The sequence below is a fragment of the Macrobrachium rosenbergii genome, chromosome 11 (assembly GCF_040412425.1).
Source record: "Macrobrachium rosenbergii isolate ZJJX-2024 chromosome 11, ASM4041242v1, whole genome shotgun sequence".
NCBI lineage: Eukaryota > Metazoa > Arthropoda > Malacostraca > Decapoda > Palaemonidae > Macrobrachium > Macrobrachium rosenbergii.
The window spans coordinates 8,498,604-8,524,462 of NC_089751.1; the positions used below are offsets into that span (position 1 = coordinate 8,498,604).

The 25,859-nt window shown below is 40.8% G+C and overlaps 2 protein-coding genes and 1 long non-coding RNA gene across 8 annotated transcripts in view; 2 read left to right on the forward strand and 1 right to left on the reverse strand.

Annotated features, from left to right (window-relative positions):
• LOC136843119 (semaphorin-1A-like) overlaps nt 1–4,139 on the forward strand; it is a 427,461-nt gene extending 423,322 nt beyond the window's left edge. For all 6 annotated transcript variants that reach the window (XM_067111151.1, XM_067111154.1, XM_067111152.1 and 3 more), the window contains one exon: nt 1,394–4,139. In XM_067111151.1, the coding sequence (XP_066967252.1) occupies nt 1,394–1,562 (169 nt within the window). In that variant the 3' untranslated portion in view covers nt 1,563–4,139. The remainder of the gene's footprint in view (nt 1–1,393) is intronic.
• A 4,319-nt stretch (nt 4,140–8,458) lies between these two features.
• Nucleotides 8,459–8,926, forward strand: LOC136843471 (uncharacterized). Its single transcript, XM_067112007.1, has one exon. The coding sequence runs from the start codon at nt 8,459–8,461 to the stop codon at nt 8,924–8,926; it is 468 nt and encodes a 155-aa protein (XP_066968108.1).
• A 9,304-nt stretch (nt 8,927–18,230) lies between these two features.
• LOC136843121 (uncharacterized) lies at nt 18,231–25,743 on the reverse strand. The gene is made up of 3 exons (XR_010854454.1): nt 24,947–25,743; nt 18,653–18,916; nt 18,231–18,355 (listed from the first exon to the last, which is right to left on the reverse strand). It is a non-coding gene; the product is annotated as an uncharacterized lncRNA (long non-coding RNA).
• Between the last annotated feature and the right edge of the window lie 116 nt (nt 25,744–25,859).

Consider the following 25,859-nt stretch of genomic DNA (forward strand, 5'->3'; position numbering starts at 1 on the left):
TACCATAAGAGTTGCCATAGGTATTTATGCCCCATTCAAGTGATTTGAATGATTCCCCCAAAATTCCTTCAAATATCATAGCACAAAACAAGGATTACCTTATGATATGTGCCAGAAGTTTTCATATGCAGTTATTGGATGATATAAGATACCTTCTGTCCATAGGGACTTGAACATAGGGGTTATTCTATGAAAAATGATTTAACTGGAATAACATTAGAAACATTACTTTTAGCTATCTTTATTTTGTAATTAGTTTGTTGCCTTCATCTGAAATATTCAATAAATAAAAACATATAGGTGAATGGTTGTAGAAAGTTACGAATAATAATAGATAATAATTTTTCAAATACTTAACCCCCAAGTAGATTTTTTGCTGTGAGACCTGTCTGGTTATTTGCCTAAGGGACATGAGTTAGTTGTAAAATTTAGTATTTTTCAGCAGGATTGGTTGGTCTGCCACTACAGGAGTAACCCCTTGTGATATTTGTAGCACAACACAAATATTCCCTTCAAAGAATCGTCCTTTTGATTAAGGTTTTCAGTTATCTTGCATGTACAGATGCAAGATATTCCATGTTGAGGACTGGAATTTGGGTGGTAGCTTGTGACACTGTGTTGTATTCTTCATACAAGACATATAATGAAGGTGTATCTCTCAAATTGTACATTGTCAATTTCCAGCATATCTTGAAATCCATTTATTTTCAACATTGTATGATACAGGATCATTCTATAGTGCCCCACAATCTGTAGCGATGAATGCCTGAACTTAACAGTTTCTCTCTAGTTATAGGGTTCAACAGATTTAAGGAACCCAAGGTGATTTTATCTCATTCACAAAATTTTTAAAAATTGCCATTTATCTTTAGTGGGCTTTTAATATGGGAATTGTCTTGGTGTTAATTGTAAATATATTTAAACCAGTTTTCATGGTTTTAGTGATAATAAAAATATATGAATAAAATCAATGAAAAAAGAAAAGGAAAACATTTCAGACAAAAAAAATACATTTGTTAATATTTCCTTCAGAAGGAATTTTCCTGCTTGCTTTTTTCCCTCTGGACTGAAAATCACTGTTGTCCTGTTTTTGGCAGGTATGGGTGTGCAATATCTTATAGAACATAAGGTGAAAGTAGAAGTATTTTTATTAAAAATGTTTCACACTATATGTTATTTCTGTATCATCTGATATGTATGGAGATTTAACAGTTTGCCTAGACCCCTCCTTATTTTTCACTGCTTTTAAGGTTTCACCTTATGAGAAAAGGGGAATACAATTTGAATGCTTTTCAGCATTCCCCCTCTCGTATAATTTCAAAAGTTAATTTTTCTTTATAAATTGTTCGCTGATGTGTAGTTTTATTAACTGATTTTTTTTTTTTTATTTCAGGAGAGATAATTTGGTTCCTGCAGCGGACCCAAACATGTATACGGCCAACAACAAACACATCAACAATCTAGTGACGAATTATAATCCCAAAAATATTAATGGTAAATCAAATACAAATACCACAACTGATAGCAAGCTCCTGAAGCCAGCTAAGTGTGCGTACATATGAGTAAGAAAGTCACTTTTGTTGTTGGCCTTTATATGTATAATCTTCATGTGATGTCATGACACTGGGTGTTTTTTCCCAAAATGGCACAGTAACCCTTACTCCATAAACAAAATCCCTTCAAGTTTTGGGTGAGTTTGTGATTGAGACGGGAAAAATTTAATGACTATTTTCTTTATTTCCATCTTGGATGGTGTATTAGAGCTTCAAGGCTGTGCTAAAAAGAATGCATAACAAAGGAAATGCCTGTGAAGTGAGAAACATGGTTGAAATGGAAAGAAATGAAAACTCAAAACAGGACTTTCTGGACCTGATCATTTTTTATTTCAGCCTAAAGTTTTTAAGCCTGTTTGACAAGGAGAGCCAGACATTCCAATCCATTATTGAGCATGAATGTGTTGGCCCTGTAGTGAAAAGTTTGTGAGGACTGCATATATGCAGAGAAATGATATCCAGAAGTGTTTTGGTAGACTGGAATAGTGAGTGAATTACATCATGATTGTAAGGAAAGTTCTGTGAACAGTGACCCAGGTATAGTAGCCTTAGTATGTGCATATTATTTGTTCAACCATTCTGAGATATTTTAATGGAAACAAGCAAGTATTTTACATTTAATAAATGAATGTTGGAATAAAACCATGAGTCTTGTAAATAAATTCTAAGTATGTGTGCTGCAAAAACATCATAATACATAAAAATTGCTACAATGTTTACACTATATATACAGTATATATGGAATATATTGGCAGCTGTTTAGACCCTGTTAAAATGTTAGCATATATTGCAGATCTGTTGGGTATGTGGTGTGAAAGCTACAATCCCATAATTAAGAGCAGACAATTTTTTTTATAATTAATCTTACTTTAATGGTAAAAGCTGGAATGTTCAAAATATTGCTTTAAAAATTCCTGTTAATTAAATATGATCGGACATTATCAGTTCTGAAAACAAATGAAGAATCACAGTAAGGTTATATTGCTTCCTTCCAAGGTAAAGAATAAGTGGAACTTTGATTAGATCTAAATAAATTTTAAGGCTAGTATCAGGTCGTAAATAGGGATCAAACAAGCAGAAGTGGTATAGATTATGTACCTTATATTGTGTTAATGAGGCTCTTTGTTAGGCTTGAAGCATTAGTGTGGAAATTTTTAGTAAAGTATAGAAAGGTGCTAACCATAACTGCATTTTGGCAGACTTTTTATACTGCATGAAACCCACCTTTAAGTATTCAGTATTATTGTTCTTGAATTGACAATGGGTATCTGCTAATAGTCAGACTGATGGCTAAAGATGTATGCTGAAGCACATGAAGTTTTCGAGAATATGAAAGCATCCTGCCGCATATGAGAAATGTTAGCAAACAGCTTAGGTGCCTACAAAATACCCTGTAGCTACATATATTGTGTGTTGCATCCATAGTAACGCCTTAAAACATTCATAAGTTAAGAATCAACTTGTTGCAACACTGTTGTCTGTATATGTTGTTTTAAGTGTGTGTACATTTGCCATTGTTGTATATAGAATGAGAAAGATTGCATGCATGATTGGGTGAATGCACAGCGCATGTGTTCAGTGCTGACTGCACTGTGAATGAGCATTGTTTGAATGTGAATGGACAATATCTGTTCTTAATATATTAATGTTGAGCTTCCCAGTGGCACTGGCTGATGGAGCAATGATAAAATTTCATGATTGTCCATTTTTATCAGTTTATGCTATATTGTTTTAATTCTTGAAAGAATTTCATTAATTGTATGTATTCATAAAGACAAGTTTATTTTTGCTCGTGTTCAAAGAAGCTTCTCATTTTTCAAAGCTGATGATTTGACAGCTTCCTACTGACTATAGTTTAAGGTTCATGGTGACTCACAAAATGTAATCTCAATAAGGGGTGCACATGTGCGTATTTCTCAGTGTTTTGATCGTTATGATGACAAGTTAGCTTCTAATTATTTAACAAGAATAACAGTGTGACCCCTACTTTGAGGCTGTAAATTCCATTAACCCTTTCTCTAATTGTACATGTCAAGGATGGATTTTCAGATACTTATGGAACAAAAATAATATCTTTAGCCTGACAAAGTAGTGCCTTGATAATGTAAAGATAAAATGTCCCATATTGGGTGAGTTGAGACTGTTTTATAAATAGGGAAATTTATTTTCTTCTTGTTAATTTAACTGAAAGAAAAGCAGTCTTGTAAAATTGTTTAAAGTTTTTTTAAGAATTATTTTTAGGCACTTGAAAGCAATTGGTATTGCTATGTTATAATTATGTACAGGAACTATTCATTGTGTCGTAGCTTAGCTTTTAGGTTTTTCCATCTTACATTACTTACTTTTATCAAACCCGTCCCATGCATATTGTTTGGGTCTTATCACTCTGCATTTAGTGAAAATATACCTAATCAGTGCTCATTGTCAAATCTTCAGTCTTAGGCTAGGTTTGTATATATATAAATATATATAAATAATTTTAGTTCATTTTGTATAGAAAAGTCCCCATGATTAGTTCTTTTTACCATGTAATGTAAATAGACCTCAAAGATGATCTATGCAAATTTTTAATAAAAATAAATGAATGATACTTGTATGTATTCGACCTAGATAATGATTTCAAACTTAATACTAAAATATAGTTATTGTGAAGATTAGCAAAATGGCAAAGCACTTAAGTGCTCACTGGCTTTACATCTTGATCATTCACATCAAAGAATAAATCTCAATGTAATTTTTAAAAAATTACCCATTTACTTCAAAATTTAAACCAATTCTACATAAAAAATCACCTAAGCTGATTTACTCTCTATATATTCTTACTCCAATAACGGTAATTTTATACAAGTAACTTACCAAGTAATTACATAGCTATTAGTTTCGTTTATTCACAGTAGCTTAAATTCAAATTTCGCGATAACGACACTGATGTTCTGTGTAGGCGACTAGTCTCGTCCCCTAACGAGATAGTTGGGAACGACTAAGCAGAGAATCCTCAGTCTGTTTCTGTGACGTCTGGTGTTAACATCAGGAGTCGGCAGCAGCTTTTCTTTTTTCGCTGGTTATTACCCGGACTTCGGTGTTCAAGCCAAAAGTCGAGTAGCCTCAGCCGAAAACTTTCAGGATGAGTTTTTTCCTTGTTTTGTTGTTACTAAATGGAGTCTGGTATATCAATTTTCACTTTTACAGCGAAAATTGCAGTTAACTGTTTTGTAAGGGCGTCAAATTGCCTCTCCATTCTTGTGTTTCGCTCCTCATATGTACATTAATCACGTCATATATGTCTTTTTATGGCTGTTAACAAACACAAATTCTGTATGGACGCAGCGGGGGGGCCTCAGGTCGCCTCCTACCTTTCCATCCGCTTTCCACATTATAAACACCTGTCGAGAGCAATAAAGAATCAGTCTTTCACTTCTGAAATTTCTTGAACCTCACACTGGTGACCCGGAGTGACAGGTAGCGAGGTTTTGGACCAGCCATTCATGGAGTAAAAACGGCCGCAGCCTACCACCAGAGAGCCATTAGCGGACTAATTACGGCGTCAAAGTTTAGGCCTCTGATAGCTCCTTCCCTGGTGGAAACCGTGCCATTAACGGACTAAATACCGCATACCCAAAAGGGCAAAATTTGGCACTTTGTTCGACCACTCGAACAATCGGCACCATTAACGGACTCAATACGACGTATTTTCCCACGTTTTGGTGGGTGGTAGTAAAGATGTCAGAAGCTGAACTTCAATACGAACCCGTGAGCACCATCTGTATGCCCCTCTCGCCAACAAAGCCAGACACGCTCAAACTTCCTCCGTTTTCATGGCAGAACATGGCATCATGGTTCCCACGCTCAGACGTGCACTTTCGCGTGGCGAGCATCTCAGACAATGCTATTAAATCCGACGTCACCATGACGGCGCTCCCAGAAGAGGTGTTCAACAGAATCTCCCCCTGGCTCGACACGCAACCAGAGAAGGTCACATACATGGCCTTGAAGGATAAACTCGTCCAAACTTACTCCATGCCCGTGACCGAGAGAGCACAGTGCGCACTAGACCTATTATCCCAGCCCCTCAGAGAACCATCACCCAGGGAAGCCAGGGACAAACTATGGGGGTTGGTAACATTGCCAGGCCGCAGTGAAAACGAGAGGAAGAGGAAGGTAGACTTAACGAGACCGATCTTCCTTCGGCGCCTCCCGCAGGAAGTTAGGGGCCAGATAAAAGATGCAGACGCCCTCGACTTGGACACCTTAGTCGACATCGCCCAGGAAATACAAGGCCATCGAGGCCTCAAAACACGCTGCCACCCTTGCAGCCGCTGCCCTGGGAGCCTGCAGCCTGACGGAGGAGAGCGACGACAGCGAGGGAGACATCAATGCCGTTTACAGGAAGAAGACACCATTCAGGGAACACAGGACATGGTCAAACACGGTGTGGTGCTTCTTCCATAGAAAATTCGGCACCAACGCCAGGAACTGCAGACCTCCCTGTTCCTTTACAAAAAAACAACAAAAGCGGCCACAAGTAACAGCAGTGGCCACGAAATCCAACTCCCCCCAACCAGCAGGCTTCTTCATCAGAGACGAAATTTCGAAGCGGCGCCTGCTGGTAGACACGGGAGCAATGCAGTCGGTCTTCCCACCATCTGATTTAGAAAAGATACCTGACTCAACACCCGCCCTCATAGCAGCAAATGAAACTCCCATCCGCACGTATGGCATGACGACCCGGACTATCTCCATTCTGGGCTGCAGTTACCACTGGCCCTTCGTCATTGCAGAGGTTAAGTTCCCCCTGCTGGGCGCAGACTTCCTAGGGCACCACAGACTTCTGGTCGACGTTGGAAGACAACGCCTCCTCGACACAGGAACCTGCCACTCCCGTCAGCTCTCCACTGGACCTGGAATGCCTGCCATCTGCTCCACAGCCCCCAACGGCTACACGTCCCTCCTACAGGAGTTTCCGGATGTATTCAAACCAGAGCTATGCCAGTCACCAGGGGCTTCAGCAAAGCATGGCATCTTCCATCATACGGGCCCACCAACCCATGCCAGGTTCTGACGCCAAACGGGCCTTCGCAGAGATGGAAAGAGTGGTTGTCTGTAAATAAGCATCAAGCCCATGGGTGTCTCCCCTCCACGTGGTAAAGAAGTCCAATGGTTCGTGGAGGCCCTGCGGGGACTATCGGCGCTTAAATTTACTGACACCAGACCACTACCTGCTCCCAAACATGGAAGACCTGACGGGCGCCCTCCACGGCGCGAAGATTTTCTCCAAGATGGACCTCCTGAAGTCATACTTCCAAGCCCCTGTGCATCCCGACGACGTCCCAAAGACTGCCATCATCGCGCCCTTCGGGACTTATACATTTTCCTATTCCACATCTGGTCTCAGGAATGCAGGTGCCACATTCCAGCGCCTGATGGACACCATCTTGGGGGATATGCCTTTCTGTGTCTGCTACATCGACGACATCCTCATCTTCTCCAGGTCCCTAGAGGAACACCTTCGCCACGTCCGCGCTGTCCTGAAAAATGTGCAGGAAAGCAGACTAGTCATGAGGTTCGACAAATGCATTTTCGGGACAGAAAAAGTAGACTTCCTCGGGCACGAGATTTCCCCAGCAGGAGTGCGCTCCACACCCTCTAAAGTAAAAGCTATAGAGAATTTCCCAAAACCACAAACCATCAAGGCCCTCCAGGAGTTTCTTGGGATGATAAACTACTACTGACGTTTCATCCCAGACGTCGCCTGCACTATGTACCCCCTGACATCAATCCTGAAGAGCAAGCCAAAAACACTAACCTGGGAGGCCCTGCAGCAGCAGGCATTCATAGAAACAAAGACAGCCCTCACCAATGCCACTACCTTGACTCACCACAACCCCGCAGCTGCCCTCAAACTGACAACGGACGCCAGCAACATCACCTGCGGTGCAGTACTCAAGCAACTAGTGAACGGCGTCCCCCAACCCTTGGCCGTCTTCAGCCACAAGATTTCGTCAGCAGAGACCCGCTACAGCGCCTTCGACAGGGAGCTGCTGGCTATCTACCAGGCCATGAGACACTTCCAGCACCTGCTGGAGGGGACCGAATTCACGATCCTAACAGATCACAAACCCCTGGTGCACGCATTTGCAAAGCCGGGAGACACATGGTCTGCAAGGCAACAGCGACACATGACCACCATCTCCAAATTCGGGTGCACCATCAACTGCGTCCCTGGCAGAAGGAACTGAGTAGCCGACGCCCTGTCGAGAGTAGAAATCAATTCCCTTCACCTCGGCATCGACTACGAGGACTTGGCAAAAGAACAAGCAGCAGACCCAGAGACGACAGCCTACAGAATGGCAGCGACAGCTCTTAAGTGGGTAGAAGTGCCCTTAGGAAACTCTAACACAGCTCTCCTCTGCGACACCAGCACAGGCCGCCCCCACCCCCTAGTACCCGCCTCGAGGAGGAAGCAGGCGTTCGACATAGTCCACGGTCTCTCCCATCCATCAGGGTGCAAAATGGCGCGCCTCATGACTTACAAGTTTGTCTGGCATGGCATCAACAAGGCCGTCCGGCAGTGGGCAAGGAGCTGCATCCCATGCCAGGCGAGCAAAACATCCCGACACACAGAATCCGGAGTCGGCGACTTCCCCTAGCCTCGTCGGTGCTTCGGCCACATCCACATCAATGTCGTCGGCCTCTTCCGCAGTCGGGAGGAGCCAGATACCTCCTGACGATCATAGACTGCTCCACCCGCTGGCCCGAGGCAACCACCATGGAGGAGGCCCTCCTCTCCAGTTGGATCAGCCATTTCAGAGTGCCAGACAGCATCACTACAGACAGGAGTCCGGCCTTCCTGTCAAGAGCTCTGGGTCTCCTTGGCACGCCTGATGGGTACAACACTACACAGCACAATGGCCTACAACCCTGCAGCGAACGGCATGGTCGAGAGGGCACACCGCTCTCTTAAGGCAGCTCTCATGGCACGTTGCACCGATGAGAGCTGGAAGGTACAGCTCCCCTGGGTCCTGCTGGGTCTCGGCACCACACCGAAAGCAAATGGTGACTCCTCCCCTGCTGAGAAAGTATGGGGAGATACTGGTCATTCCCAGAGAATTCTTTCCACCATCAGCCGATGGCGCCGACACCCCCTCCCAAGGTTGAGGGAACTCGCACAGAAGTTCGCGCCCTGCCATAAGACCTTCACCGACAGAACCACATACAGCCCACCCACTTTAGACTCCTGCGTCTTCGTCAGGGTGGACGCCCGTCAACCACCCTTAACCAGGCCCTACAGGGTCCCCACCAAGTCATCAGGCAGGCCGCCAAGGCATACCTCAACATCCACGGGCATGAAGACTGGATCACCATCGACAGACTAAAGCCGGCATTCCTGTTGGACTGCGAAGTATGTGAGGTGGCAGACAGGCTCCCCAGAGTTCCCCCTAAGTACCTCCCCGCAGACACATCCGCCCCCCACCAAAGCAGGGTTCGGGGTGGCCCAGGGGACACACCGAGCCAAGCCCAAATGTCGGTTCCACCCCACGCCCACAGTTCTCCAGGAGTAGGGACCCACTCCAGCTACCTCAGCGATCGCGTGATTAATGTTGTTTCATCCAATAATTACTCCTCTAATTATTGTCTTGGGGCGGGAGTATTTGTAAGGGCATCAGATCGCCTCTCCATTCTTGTGTTTCGCTCCTCATATGGATTTGGAGATGCAGGAAGCCCCCTTCCTTGTCCTTGCCAGATGTCAGCCTCCTGACAGCACAAATTTTCTCTGGAGCCCTTGTTCTTACAGTCATCTGAACTTAGTCTTTTGGAAAGGAAGTGCCTTCATCCATGACCCTAGTCCTGGATTTCTTTTCAATGCTTCAGTTATGGGTTGGGGAGCCTTCTTAAGGAACCAGGGTTTTTTTTTCTGGGTGTGTTCCCCGGAAAGACGGATCCTTCAGTTCCTTCTCATAGAGCTGGAAGTTTCTCCAGCTAACTTCAGTGCTGTCTGACCTTATTGCACTCCTAGACTGTGGTAACCATTCAGACTAGACCACAGTTCTAATGTTTTATGTAAGCAAGGCTCTACCCCAAGTCTCCCCACTTTTATAGGAAGAGACCTGTTTCTGTGGACAGATCAATCAGGTCTTCTAGTCTCTTGGTCGGTTCATAAAACTAAGCCCTATCAGACGTATCAAGACGTCAGAAGGAGACCATCGATCCCCAGGCTGCGGGGATCTGTAGAATCTATGGGACAGACCTGTTTTGGACCTGTTTGCTCCTTCAAGGGGTCTTCGTTTTCTTCTTTTTGTAGTCCATACCATCCCTACAGCATGTGCAGCAGACCTCATGCTATAGACAGATCCGTTGGACTACCTCTCTTCACGCCCTTCATCACAGTCAAGAAGGAGCGACACAATCTCCGTGTTAACTCCAAGTTATGTTGTCCGCTTAGCCCTATTCTAGCCCGTATCACGGACCCTGAACGTGCTCAGTTGTGGGCAGACTCTACAGGATCCTCCCGCAGTGGGTGTTCTCGGACAACCTCGCTTCAAGAGATCATCCAAGGTAGTCAGATCTTTCCACGACAGTTAAAGAGATCATCCAAGGTAGTCAGATCTTTCCACGACAGTCTCCAGACTGTCCAGAGGATTATCATTGAAGATTTTTGTTTTAGACGTATTGCAGAGACCATTGCAAGACATGGAAGTCAATCTTCTCTCGCCATCATCTAGACTTGGGGATCGACTTTCCAAAGCTAGCATCTCAGGCCCTACATCTCCTCTTCGAGATGTACATGTTCCTTTTACAATGATCCCATGAAGGGCTATCGAACTATGCATAACTCATATATAAGCATGGAGACCTAGCTCATTGGCATCAATATCGTGATCTCCTTTGAAGTTCCTGACACGCCCAAGCAAGAAGAAGAAGTGGTTTGCTTATTTCTCCTTGGATTTTAGTCAAGGACAGGGACCCATCCGAGACATTGATCCATTTTTTCTTTTCCCATAGGAATTTTATGGACATCCGTGTCTTCCAGGAGTGCCAGACAACATCCAAGCTCATAGCTCATCTGACACCTGCTCTCTTACCGCTTTGCACCGGCTTTGGCTATGACGTCAGCTTTCATTCTGAGCACCCAGTAGCGGTCACTAGCTCTGAGGAAGACAAAAGTTTTCTATCCAGTTTGAATGTTCAGGTTTGAAGGTCATCCAGAACCTATGGTGTAATGGCAAGAACTACTTTCTTCCTCTGACTAGAACTCCTGGCAGCAACTGCACCTGGTGCCAGCTCATTCTCAGAGAGCCATAGCACTCACTGGCTCTGAGGAGGAATTTAGAGAACTCTGCCCAGCTGGATGGTATAGTATTGCCTAAAAGCCAGTAGTCCCAGGCCATCCATAACCCAGGGAGTTAGGACAAGAGCTCGTCTCGTTCTCTGATTAGCACATCTTGCCCTTTATCCTAATGGACTTTATCTTCTGAGACACGCTCAGATTTAAGAGAAGCATTTTTCTCCTGCTAGTGAAAGCTAAGATGTCAGAACAGCCTCTACCTCATCAGCTTTCAAACGCTATATATCCCTTACGTCAATTCAACAATCAACCTACTGGTGGTATGACCGTTCTTTGTTTCTCATTTTGAGGGGGTTTAAACAGCATTTTAAAAATTTGGCAGTACCTTGCGATTTTTGGTTACTGACATGGTATCACAGAAGGAAGCCTAGGATTTTCTCCTACTGCCTATTCACCTTGTAGTGAAGTGTCGAAATTTGGGGAGCCGGGTGGGATACAATGTATCCGGAACACCCAGCACTCTTAGTGGATGGGTTTAGGTCTTACTTCAGTGTAGGCTAGGTGACAACATAATCTGGTTGTTTTTATAATGGTACTGCGCCCAGGGCAAGGGCACCTTTAAAGTTCTGCAAGCCATTGGATAATTCCTTGACCGCATAACTTCCACTGATGCTTTGGTAGCAATCGGAGTACTCCTCCGCTACAAGGCTCCCCCTTCAGTAGAGGCAAACCTAGGCTTTACTGCTGTTCCACTACAGGTTAAGTTGAGCACCCACCAGGGGCAGTTTATACTGCAGGCTCTCTTAACTAACAAGGAACGACAAGCATTGTTTTCAATGCTAGCAACTATTGATGTTTTAGAGTAGAATGTGTCCATGTTTCCCACCTCCTGTCAATGTGGGATTCAGCTATGGACACAAGCATAAGCAGACTAGTCACCTACACAGAACATCAGTGTCGCTACCGCGAAATTTGAATTTAAGCTACTGCGAATAAACAAAACTAATAGCTATGAAATTACTTGGTAAGTATATATAAAACTTTATTTTATTAAAAAATGTCATTTTACTCCAATAAATACAAATTGATATCAGATCAACACAGTTACTATAAGAATCAAATGATTTATCAATTTTAGATCATGGTAGCCAAATATGAGGTTCAGCATCTAAAAGATTGATCCAGTGCATAATGAAGGGCACTGGATCTGCCCAGGAGTCTCTTTAAATCTGCTCCAAATAAAATCCACACAATTTGGAAGTGGTGACCCACCATTTCACCACTCCACCAAGACTTGGTAATCTTTTCAAGTGCAATAGTGATCAATTTAGGCACAGCAGTGCTACTGGACAATGGATTTCTACATTTAAAACCCAAACTGTTGAATTCTTAAATCCCACCCCACCAAGACTTGGTAATCTTTTCAAGTGCAATAAAGAATTAACAATGTAAGCATTGCAGTGTTACTTGACAATGGACTTCCATAATGAAAATAAACTGATGAATTCTTAAATTTAAAAGAGTTTTGTAAAGTATTCAACATGAATTTTAAAACTTCTTTAATTAAAACACAAACTGATGAATTCTTAAATTTAAGTGAGTTTTGTAAGGTATTAAACATGAATTTTAGAAACTACTTGAATATAAAGTGAGTATTGTAAAATATTCAACAAGAATTTTCAAAATTAGTCATTTTGCACAAAAATCAGACGTTACTTGTTCATGTATGGTCATAAGTTGAGATGCCATCATCATAATTGCCTTACAACAGATTTTCTTGGCTACAGGGTTAGAGGTAAAATGAAATCTGTCCAATTTCCTCTTTTGTGTGCACTTTCTGCCCAATTTCTCATCTGATTTAGCTCTTAATTTAGGCCCTTTCATTGATAGTTCTCTGGGCCTTCTTATTGGTCTTCATGTTTTTATAACTTTTATGACATAACTCCTTCTCTCCCTGTGTCAACAATTGCTCAATCCATCTTAGTAGTTTAGACGTCTGTCTGTTTTCCAGCCTGTGGACACCACATTTTAATAAATTTGCTTTTTTTATTATGATCTTCCTGATGCACTGTAACCATGAATCACTGTAATATTTTGTAAGCATTTTTTCCTCAGTCACTCTTTTCTTCTTAAAGGCCCACATGTCCGTTAGATTCAGTAACACATGCATCATCAATTTTTGTTGTTTATTGATGGAATACTTGTTTACCTGTAGTTGAACAATCTCATTCTGCTTCCAGATTGTTGCTGTTTTTTCCTTAGCATTCTTCTGATACTTGCTTCACTACACCATGTGTCTGCAAGTAACAAATCTTCTACTGTACCGCCAAGGCTCATCCTTCTGCCCAACATAGTGGTGATTCTCCACTCTTCTCTGTGTGCTACTCTTGTAAAGTTTTTACTTTGTAAATTTCTTAACCGTCTTGTTTTGCTGTCTTCAGTATCTTTTGATCTTTAGTGATACCATCTGTGACAATAATTAACAATGTATTTACCAATATGCCTCTTCTGCACAGTCAACTTCCAACATCTTGAATTCTGTTTATTCCAATGTTGAAGTGCAAAGCTATTTGTGGAGCCCCATAGAAGTTGCTGAAATGTGATTGGGTGGTCCACTGAACTATTTTAATCATAATTGTAATAAGTATGACCAATTCCTCGACTGGACTTTTTCCTTACAGCCCTCTCTGGTCACCACAAGCTTGGTTTTGTTCGACTTGATTTTTACTTCCCTTTGTCAGTGCACTCCTGCGTCTTATTCAATGCTTATAGGGCCTCTTCCTCAGATTCAACTTTTAATGCCAGGACATCTGTACGGAGTAACTCTTAAGTGGTTTCCTTTTCTGCACTTCTTTTTAACCCCCATTACTACAATGGACTGAATGGATTCAACACTGATTTTAGGAGACTAACATCTAAATTTTTTTCCGTTAGACATACTGCTGTCTTTAGATCATAAGTTATAATAGCATCATTAGCTTAATGAACAATTCCCATATTCTATTCCTCATGTTACCTTACTGACATCCTGTCAAATTCTTCCCAAAGCTCTAAATATTCAGGGTAAAAATCCAATCCCTTTAATTGGTAGCTCTCCTTTAGTTGTCTCATTCACTGTTCTGAAGTAATTGTCATGAAGCCAAACTGTTAATTGTTAGTTAAACCTTTCCTCAATGTTTCTTTCACCACTTTCCTCAGCAGGTGTTGAGGAAAGCAATATATGTACAGCATTTTTCCAACTGTATTCTGTGGGCCGCCTCCTTTTTTATATTACCATATTTTTTCCTCATTTTGGTGGTCTCACCTCTCCCTTTTATCTTGTTTTCATGTACTGCACACGAAGCATACACAAGCAACCTTATTTCTCTATGCCTTTAACACTGTTGTGCATCCCAATTGCTTCTTCATATTATTGTAATACTGTATCAATTCTAACAGTCCCGTCACTCTTTCATCACGTTTCCATACGAAGTAATGCATTCTGCTCATCTCATCAGTCTTAATAATTTCTCCTTATATATAAAAACAAAGTATCTCAAATAATCTTAGGTGCAATGCTATTCGTTCACTGGACTTGCCGGCAAATCATTTTTGAGGCTTCCTTGAGTCTCGAGGTACTTATTAGAACACTTCTTGTTGAAATGATGGGGTGCTATGTGGCAATGCTTGTGTTTGCGTATCATTTGCTGATTTTGCTGATAAAATCTGTGTTGTATAGATCTGAATTCTAGATGAACTGTTATATGGATGAAAAGCTTCCAAGAAAGTTACAGCCATCACAGAAAAGGGAAGAAGTGAATCAACAACAGGATTTCTTTGGTCTATTACGTCACATTCAGAACTGGGACCCTCAGCTTTTAAGGAGAGCAATGAGCATAATTACAGGGAATTAAATTACCGTAAAGCAACGAAAAAAGGCATATGGAAAAAATGACTGAGATATGAAATGTGTGAAATGAAAATGTTTCACACGCTCCACAAACAAAAAAGTAAAATGACATTGCACAAAGAAACGTTAACATCCCAAAATAGTAAAAAAAAAGAAAAAAAAAAATTAATTATAAAAGAAAAATCAAGAAAAGCACATTAATGATTTAAATCTACACACCATTTACACATACTGCTTTTGCAAGCAGAGGCAGTAGCTCTTATGGGATGAGCCCTCATATCAGACATCAGCTACCTGATCAGGTAATAGAGTCTAGAACTGAGAAACTCAGATTTGAAAGATTACTTTCCTCACCCTCATTACTCATATAAAACCCTTTTCAACAACTCTGTAATTAAGGGTAAGAGAAAACTCCATACGATAAATATTTTTGGTTGATAGAGTGATGAATTATAAGACCAGCAACTCTCTTGAGTTTCACAATTCTTACTTTGTCTTCTTTTTTTTTCAAAACTAAATCTCATTTGTAGAAACTATCATATGGAGATTACAAAGGGAATCTTTGGTCTGTGGTGTGGCCAAGAAACCTCTGATACTCCCTAGAAAAACAAAAAGGCCCAGCTTTATAAAGTAGGCCTCTTTGTCCACTTACTTGTGTAACCTAGGGACCCTGATTATCCAAGGGGACCTGTCATGTTATTCCTGTACCAGCCTAGCAGTGACAAGGTGCCCCTTTTTTTGGCCAATGTCCCTACCACCCAGCTAGGATCTCATCTCTCAGTAGCCATCAGCTTACAAGAACTCTCTCAGGCGATTAGGTATACTCAACTACCTTAGAGAAGGATGAGTAAGGAGGGAAATAACACTCCCAGTACTCCTCTAAAACCTTAAGTCTTCCAGCTCCAGAAAACTCTTCAAGTTGGGGCCAGGAGAAGTAAAACCTTCCAAGTACAAGCTCAGCAAACACAACTTCAATCCCATGGAAAAAAGATTTGGACAAAATTCCTCGCCTCTCCACTGAACCAAATAGCTCAGCATCAAGAACTAGTGTTTCCTGAGTCCAAGCAGTCCAAAACTTCTGCATCTGGAGCAGAAGGCAGTTTATGCACCAGCAAGGTACCAGAAACCTGTGATGTAGCCATGCATGGCATCATATACGAATTATAAGTACTGGCATTCTTGAACAACGCCTTATGCGCCAGAATACAAGAAAACTCCCTAAAATCGTGTTCAAACTGAAGGGACTACAGCCTAAATTAAAGACTTAGCAGACCCCAACGTATCTGATGATAAAAGAGATCCTGTTTCTAACAAACCTAACTCCTCAACCATATGATGATAAAGGAAAACACAACTACCAACGAGCCACTTAAACACAGATGACTCCTTTATATCATCCAACGGGGTGACAAAAGCCAAATCCTCAAACAAAACCCTTGATGACATGGGAAGGAAGGTGCCAGAAAGTGCACCATCTTGTGGCACCATACTAGAAAATGCCTAATGACAGCTGAGAAACCAAAGGAATAACCCCGCAAGTGAAAGAAGTACATTCTCCTGGTACACCTCCACTAAAGTGCCAAGAGATGGCTGACCCCAACATAAAACCACTAAATGTAGAAAGAGCACTTGAAATTCCAACAGTCGCTTGAGAAAATTATGTTGAAATTGTAGTGTATGGCTGGAAAGGTTGTTGGGAGGGGCAGGGGGCAGGAAGAGGAGGGGCAGTAATACCTGACAAGACCATCTCGCCTGACCAAATGTTGTCAACTGAAAAGAGTATTTGCCAATAAAGCTCCTACAACAGCACTAGTTAACTCAACAAAGGCACTTGTTAATAAAGCTGAAATGAAGACAAAAATACCATTAAGAGCAGAAGCTAAAACAATCCAGGCAGAAGAAGTTGATTACAAGAAGTGAAGGTGCAGGGAGAGACTAAGATACTAACACAAAAAAAAAAACAGATTCAACAAGAGATTGAACAAGATATCCTGAAAACTTCATAAATAACAGAAGGCTTAACATTACAGTTAATGGAAAGAGAAACCCACAAGATTCCTGTGTATAACTTGTTTACTTGTAAATATTTACAAATATTTACAAGTAAACAAGTTATACACAGGAATCTTGTGGGTTTCTCTTTCCATGTTCAGAAGAAAACTGAAAGAAGTTTTTGTTTGATTACAGTTAATATTATTCTCTCTTGGAATTAGGAGCTAAGGTTAAGCTAACCTCACTACCATCAGAAAATGACAAAAGTACATCGATAAGTGACCGAGATTGATGAGAGGAAGGTGTCAGAGGGCACAGAATAACCTTGCCCCAGGAACCAACCCGGTTCCCTGGCAGTGGGATCTTCAACTGTCACAAGCCAGTCTCTTGGGCTACAGACAGAAAAGGTCTCCAACACCTTTCCTCTCAAAGGGGACCATGAAAAGAGTGCATAACTATTGAGGAACACAGATAGTTACTCAAAACCAGAATTCAGTCAAGCCCTTAACAGGTTCTAGAAATATGACCAACATTCTTTCTAATTTTAGAATACATTTTTCCTGAACCAAAGGGGAACATAAGGCAGAGCTGTGGTTGCAGGATCAGGCCTAGGTATACGAGGATGTATTTAAGAGTGGGTAACTAGGAGACACAGGAGCCATCAATGAAGCAAGAAAAAAGAAAAATGTGTCCTTGCCTAATTAATTGCTTCCTCAACATGACTTTCTCCTCTTCCTACGTACAGTATATAATTATATACAGTACTTGTCTGATCACTCCTTGCATTCATCACACCTAGCAGATGCCCCTACAACTGGCACAAACTGTGTATTTGTCTGACACTACAGAATATATTGCATACCTAATGTCATAGGATGCAGTCTATTAACACAGAAAACATTCCTGCAAAACCAGCTGTTTTTTTCTCCTGTCAATCGAGACACCTTGAACGAACAAAACTAAAATGTCACAGTGCTGTGAAAAAGCAGCCAACTGCAAATAAGAAATCAACATAAACTATCCTGCCCTACGGCAAGAAGAATTCTGTTAAGAGCTAAAACATTTGAAACTGGTGAACTGCACAGTCATTCAAGTCAGCCAAGGAATCTTCTTTTTATTTTGGATGCCAACCTCACCTGCCAGCACAAAGATAGAGCTATCTTTAAAAGCACACACAATTGATTCATCCTCAGTAATATATTTCTTTACCTTATTTAAAATAAAACCCATAAACGAAGACAGTTACATGTTATCCCACTCAAATGTTGGTTATATGCAAAAAAAATATGAAATATTGTAACACTCTGCGAGCCCCTTGTCATTGTCAAGAAAAATGGCCCATGCCTCATGTGGGCAGTGTCACTGTGGGGGAAGTGGCAACAAATCTCTTGTGGACATAGCAGGACATATGTGACAGTGGGTGCTTGGCCTGCATAGGCTTTTAACTGTATTTCAGCTCACTTGCTCTATTATCATTTACAAACACCATCATTATGCACCACTTTTAAGAACCTACCTGCATTATGGACACTGAGCCAATCGGCAATGCAGTGATGTCAGCCTCGGTATGGGCGGATTCTTCAGGCAATCGGGAACACAGAGGAACATCTACGTAGGTAACTTGCACTGATAACACTCCTGGAGGAGAAATAATTCTAGATAAGACTACTAACAAAGTGATACCTGTATCTCGCTAGAAATGAGTTGATGTACAAATTGGAGGGAATTGCCTTATTCTAGTAATCACTTTTTGGCAAGGGACGGGAGTTACGTTATGCACTGTTCAAAGAATTACACACTGGATATAACAAGTTCAGTGTTTAAATCGAAGGGACAACGAATTTACTTGGGTGGTGAAATGCGAGAGAGAGATGATAAAAAATGAGTCGAAGAAAAAGCACACCGGCTATAACCATTTCCCGTCTGGGGACATACCGTGTTTGGTTCCTGGTAATGCTTGCACACACAACAATAGGTTGACGAGATCAGAGCTTCTCTTAGGTGGTGTCTGGTGATAGGGTCACGATTGATCCAGTGTATGTGAAGAATGAGTTCCCGCCTGCCTGCAGTTACATCGTCAAAAGGACAAAGTTTTGCCGTAGCAACAAGTGGACTAACTGTCGTTGTAGGCCACTGGGTCCTTATAAGGCTTTGGATGTTGCTTGGGGCTTGGCTCCGGGCGATGTCACTGACTATGACCTGTGGATTAGGGAGATGGTCTAAATCAGTAAAGTGGGGAAGACGCAGCGGGTTTTAATTAGATTTTAAGATCTAGACAGAAGAAACAGAGACATTCTCCAAGTGTTTCCCCTGGAGAGGCGTTATGGCCTGTCCCTTGTAGAGGGTTGCTTGGCCACTCCTAAATTCTACCACTTCATTCCCTACACCCCTACTGCCTTGATATTTTCCCCTTAAACTCTACAAGTTAGCAATCCAGTGGCATAGAAAACTGTAAAAAAAATATATATATACATATTATATATACATATATGAATGTGTTATATATATATATATATACATATATATATTTTATATATATATATATATATATATATATATATATATATATATATATATATATATATATATATATATATACACACACACACACACTGTTCGACCTCTCTTCCCTGCTTTAATCGAATACTAGAAATTTGTCTTTGTTAAAGTAAGAGGGCAGACAATGTAGGCTATTAGCATGAGAAGAAGCGAGCAGGAAGCAGTTTTCAAATTCCATTCACCAATGGGCAAGACTTTAGCTTAGAGGGCCATAGAGGGATACAGTTTTGCTAGGCTAGACCTTAGTTATTCCTCTCTTAAAACCCAATTTCCTCTACTCTGTGTACTGGCGAGACAGTTGTCATTTCCGGTCGAGCCCTGGGTAGGAGGAGTTTTGAAGCAAACAACGAGATGGTGCCCAGCGTCAGGACTCTCCACGCAGCTGCCACAGCATCCAGACATGCTCATCTGTTTTCCCTCCTTTGTTCAAACCGAGGAGAAATTTACTATTCCAACGGACCAAGAAATCTTATGCAACTGATCACTGCATTAGCTAACCTAGCAGTAAGTCTGAATTAACAATTGCTCCCAGTTCTCTTTTCCTTCGACTGAAACTCTCATTTTTCCTTGTTCAAATTTTCCTCTCTTAAACAGTCACTGACTAAGAAATTGTAGTAAAACATATCCCATTTATGAAGTTATCTATCAAGTACAATTATTGTTGTCTAGTGAAGTCACATAACTTAAACTCCATGGTGTTAAAAGAATTATTTTTGACCTAAGAATTATCCCCTGGTGATTAAGTAATGACAAGTGAGAGTTTCTGTAATGTGCAAGCTTGTTATCTAGATACGTCTTTTCCAGAATTACATACGCCTTTGGCCTGTGCAACATCCTCTTTCTTTGAGAAGAATCTGCATCACTAGTATCAAGAAGCCTTAATTCGACCTTGCAGTAAACTCCTGATACAGCGTCTGAGAGCATATTAATCTGTTGTGTTCATTCTATGTAGCAATGAAGTTTGTCCGAAGTCGGACTAATACTCTGAGCTGCTGTTAGCTCCTGTAAATACAGTTATCTATTTTACTTTATTTAATTTACTTGTTTTGCTGAAACTAGTGTTCCAGTAAGTTTGCTGAATTCATTAATGTGGTTATGAATAAACCGCTATTTCTTTGTTAACGAGTATTAACTGGCGACCTGATCTCTTCACTATCCTTCCTTTAGAGTTAAGTTTAGCCCCTTAATTGACAAAATTACGTGGGTCTTAGGTAAAGCAAAGCAATATAAATCAAATTACTTGATTATTAAACTCATCAGCCAAAGGACCCACACTGCATGACCGTGTGTGTGTGTGTGTGATGATTAACAGGCAACGACTTACCAAATGTTAGTCATTGCTTCAGTGAGATAGTAGGCTAACTTGCTAGAAAGCAGTGGTACCACTAAAGCCCCAGATTCAAAGCATGACTTGCAAGAAAGTCGCATCAAAAAAGGTCGGAAGGATACAGATAGCATAATATCTACTTTGAATACTTTCTCAAATCCTTTTGAAGATCTGGATCCTCAGACACTTCTTAAGAATATTTCAAGTGGTCATACAATCAATGAGAGAGTAATAAAGGATATTCTTTCCTATTCTTCTAAGAGAGGATATGCTGCTAAAACACTTCAAGCCTTATACGTGCAGGACCCTAAGAATGTTAAAAAAACCCATACCGTGTAATTTGGTAAAAAAAATTGTTCCTCTTCCATTATATCAAGTAACACGAGCCGGAAAGGAAAAAAGCTGAAAGTCGCCAACTGCACTTCCGATGCCTTTGGAAAAGTCATTCATACGGCAGCTGCTCAAAATTATAACTTAATGAAAGTCATGGAATATCCTCTCACCCCGATGTTATTTGCTCTTGCAGAAATTGGTGGAATTATGAATAAAACAGACAAAAGTAAGCTAAAGCGCATGTTAGAGAAGCACCAGCTCATAAACGTGGAGAAAGACGTGACCATTCATGGTGGCATGTTCTTGTTGCAACTTTGAAAATGCCAGAAACATACGGAGCCCTTGGACAAAACTTGCTGGAGATCGCCGTTTGCTATACAACTGCCAAGGAAATACATATACTGTTTGATACATATGGTTACCACACTATAAAAGTGTGTGAACCCGAACGGCGGTCAATTGTGCCAACTGGTGACAAGTTAACAGGAAAGGACCAGAAACCCCCCAAAAAGCCATCATCAGACGCTATAAATACATTTGCAAAGATGACAATGTAGAATTATCAGAAGCACTTGACTTTGCTTGCCACCATCAAGAGGCGGACGCAAGGATACTGTGGCATATTCACCAATTATCAAGTGGTAATGACCATCACAAAAATATCCTGGTAAGAGCAAATGGCACTGATGTGTTGATACTATTAATCTACCATAAAAAAACTTTCCCAAAGCTCAGATCTGGCTTGATTGTGGCGTATCTTCAAATAACAGCAGACGGATGATCAATGTCACATGCATTGCAAAGGATCTTGACCGTAATTTGCAAGAGGCTTTGCCTAGCTACCATGCCTTTACAGGGTCCGACTTTACGGCAAATGCTGCCGTAAAGAAAGGGTAAGGTCAAACCTTTTGAAATTACGCGGAAGAATCCTGAATATCAAAGAATGCAGAAGAATGCTGAATGTCAAAGAATATAAGTCAGCTAGGAGAATCGCTATCGCTAAATGATGAACAAGTTGCTGGACTGGAGAAATATGTATGTGCAATGTATGGCCAAGTGAGGTATTCCTCGGTATCTGATGTGAGACAGTTTGTTCGTGAATTAAAACTACACTTAAGTGCCAGTCTAACAACTCTTCAAAAGTTAAAGGTATTGATCCAATAATATATATTAATTATCCCAAATAGTTGAGCCAAGGGCCCGTCGGATAATGGGGAGTAAAAAATCTAAGGGCGTGCAAGGGCAACTCGCTACCCTTCCCCACCTAACATTGTCAACTCCGCACTGTGTAAATACTTACTGTAATACATTCTTATAAACGACAACCATCACACTTTAAACTGAAACCTTTATACAAAAGGTAATTCTCTGCCTTATTTTCCTCATACTTTTGTGACAATATAAACTCCATAGATTAACCTAAAAAACAAAAAGCAACCCCTTTTTTTCTTGTACCTGACACTTAGTTCGGTAGGCTACACGCTTTTCCTTTGCAGCCATAAACACTAAATATATGATTATAAACAACCACCATCACACTTTAAACTGAAAAATTTATGAACAAGCAATAATTATCTACTGTAACTTATTTTCCCATATTTGTAACAAAATAAACTCCATAAATACACTTTAAAATAAAAAAAAAAAAGCAACCTCCCTTTTCTCTAGTGCTCAACACGTAGTTTGGTAGTCTACACGTTTTTCATTTGCAGGCACAGCCTAAACACTAAATATGCTTATAAACAACAACCATCACATTTTAAACTGAAAACTTTATAGACTTCGCTGTAAACATACTTCGGTTATTGTCTCTCTCTCTCTCTCTCTCTCTCTCTCTCTCTCTCTCTCTCTCTCTCTCTCTCTCTGCACATGATTGCGCTGCTTGCGTTTGTCTTTTGGTTTGAAAGAATGAAAAATTAGAAAATACAGTAAAAATAGGAATGAGAATATTGTAGCATAAAATATAAATTAAAAGTGAAGGAGTGTGTGTGTGTGTGTGTGTGTGTGTGTGTGTGTGTGTGTGTGTGTGTGTGTGTGTGTGTGTGTGTGTGTGTGTGTGTGTGTGTTACTGTACTAAGGCTTTGATGTAAATATACTTCGGGTATTGTTCTCTCTTGTCTCTCTCTCTCTCTCTCTCTCTCTCTCTCTCTCTCTCTCTCTCTCTCTCTCTCTCTGTATATACAGTATATTGTATCTCAGTACTGTACATAGCCTATGCTGTAACAAAATTTGAATTACTATATTATAAACACCAAAATATTAAACCAAATTATCTCTATCAAGTCAGGTCTACCTTGCCCACTTCATCCACCCAACACTGCATCTCCACCCCTACCACAAAGCAACTTACTTGAGGACACCCCAAAACCCATTCCCGGTCAGTCCGAGTGTTGGCAGTGTTACCATCATTTTCTTGAGGCCACATAGCATCGCCACCCATCGGAGGGCAGTTTTTCAATTTTTTTTTAAATTTATATATATAATATATCTGTGGGGCCTTGATGCCTGGTCCGGATGTGTCGGATAATGTTGAGTTCCAGGTAATGGCAATCTGGATAATTAAGGGATTACTCTTTATATATTGCAGTAATATCTCAAGTGATGAAAGTGGCTTTCTTTTTTAGAGGTTTGGGGCAAACTGCTATGAACTGGAATACTGCGTAATGCAAGATTAATTTACAAAATTTACTTGAACTTTTTTAACCAACAAAAACATAATTTTTAAAATTTTTAAAAGTTTCATTCAGCAGCTTAGGCTACTACTCAAGCTTTTCCTTCCTTCCAGACATTCAGTAACATAGCAGTAAACGTTCATGTAAGACGAACTATGGAAACAATCTTTAAACTTCATCAAAATCTTGCATCTTTATAATTGACTATTTGATGGTCTTTCTTCACCAGTATATAGGCCTACAGTATATATTCCATGATATGCCTTTAACTCTTAGCACACAACCTAGGTGAACTGGAAAACCACCCTTGATTTTGTCGAATAACTTCAAAAAATGTATACAATGTTGGCACTGTAAAATCTGTAAAGTACAATTTCTGAAAATTTCAATTAACGGTAAGATGGATGCCACTTTCTTTTACTAACTTTGTTGGTAATATCATGAATTTTACACTAAATTTTGGGTTTCAAAGCACACTGCAGTCCTAAAATACTTGAGGTATGGTGCCCAAAATTGACTCGGATTAGAGAAAGTTAGGTTAGGCCAGGTCCTGGTAAGTACCAGGTCGCATTATGGGGGTTCTAGAAAGAGTGAAGCCCCCTAGTCATGCAAGACCCTGGGTACTATGTAAGTTTGGGTCAGGAAAGGTCAGAGTAGGATGTATCTGTATGCACATGCCACACTTCTTTGTCAAGATTGGGGCCAAGAATTGTAGGCTAGGTTAGGATATGATGAGTCAAATGTGATGTTTCCCTGTAAGCGGGTCCTCTGTACGTTTAGGTCTGGAAAGGTTTATGAAGAGTCAAATGTGATGTTTCCCCTGTAAGTACTGCACAACACTTCTTTATTACAAAGGTTAAAGAATGGGTGGTCCAAGACACAACCTTCTAGCCTAGCACAATGCAGTGTCCTAGGTAGGACAGGCTGAGATTGGAAACTTAGGTTAGGCAGCTTTTTATTTTTACTTTTTTTTTGTGACTGTTATTGTTCCACTTGTTAAGCACTTATTTTTCTAGAAGCTACTCTTGGGCTTTTGCATATTTTACTGTTACTGTTGTTGAAATTCACTTTTTTTATATATTTTCTACAATATAAAATTGACAGATTCCAACTGCAGGCTCCCCATAATTATTAAAAACAGTGGTAGGGAAAATGCCAAACTGAAGGGCTTGCACTAACAATAGTGACCTAAAATGCTAACAACTCAAGAAGTCTGAAAAATTTATGGTTCACCTTTACTGCATTATACACACCATTTCCCATATCGTTAAGCAAAAAAAATTATATCAATAATGAATATCTTCGTGCATAAAAACCGCACAACCACTTAAACCTTACCTCGGGCTGTAGGCTTGTACTTGGATCAGAGGAAGAGAATGGGCGACGTTGTGGTAGATGGCATCCATATTGTCCTGTATGCATTCTAAGGCTGGGATACGGGTACAGGGATCAGAGCTATCCTGCAAGGAGGGTCTTTGGACCTTGGGTACAACTAACTCTGCTGCTAGCCTTAGAAACTGACGTAAAAGCAAGATTTCGTCTCAAGTGTTGGCTTGGAGAAATATATATCTAATAAAATGTTTCTTGAAGTCCTTCATGCCATATCTCGCTACCTTTCTACGTTCTGGGTAAGAGCACCGAAGACTAGATTAAAGGAAAGGAATAGTTAGCAGCTTATCCTCTTATCCAAGGGAAGGGAGACATCTGTAACGGTGTTCTTTACACTTTGGAACCTTAACTGTCGTTCAGCACGGCCAAAAATGTTGACTAGCCTAACAAATTCGGTTGCTTTCTCCTTCAGAGTTCTTCAAAGACTTCAGCAGAACGCCATGTTGTCTTAGAAACAGCCGGGAATCCCTGTCGTTCTTGAAAAAGTGAGAGACTGCGTCAAATTCGCCGATATCGTAACTGCTAAAATAGACAGCCATAACTAGACGTTGTTCATTTCAGTTTGAATATTAGTTCCATAAAGCATTTCAGGGTTAATTACTGTAACTGTTTGAAACCGAATTCAAGGAAGTTCTTTGTTACGGCCGAAATTCAACAAGATGTTGCCTGTCAAAAAGACCCCAATATTGTCGGTTGTTCCGTCAATAGCTACACGTAGTCAGTAAAGACATTCACTAAGAGAAGGTGGGGAGGCCCTGGCCGTATTTGCCATCTGAATTTTGAACTGTTCATCTTACTGCTTATAGCGGATACACTTACAAGCCGTGAGATATTAAATTAGTTTTTATTGTAGTTCACAATT

Coding starts and splice junctions, on each gene's coding strand:
- LOC136843471 (XM_067112007.1), top strand. CDS start 8,459: ATGGCCTACAACCCTGCAGCGAACGGCATGGTCGAGAGGGCACACCGC.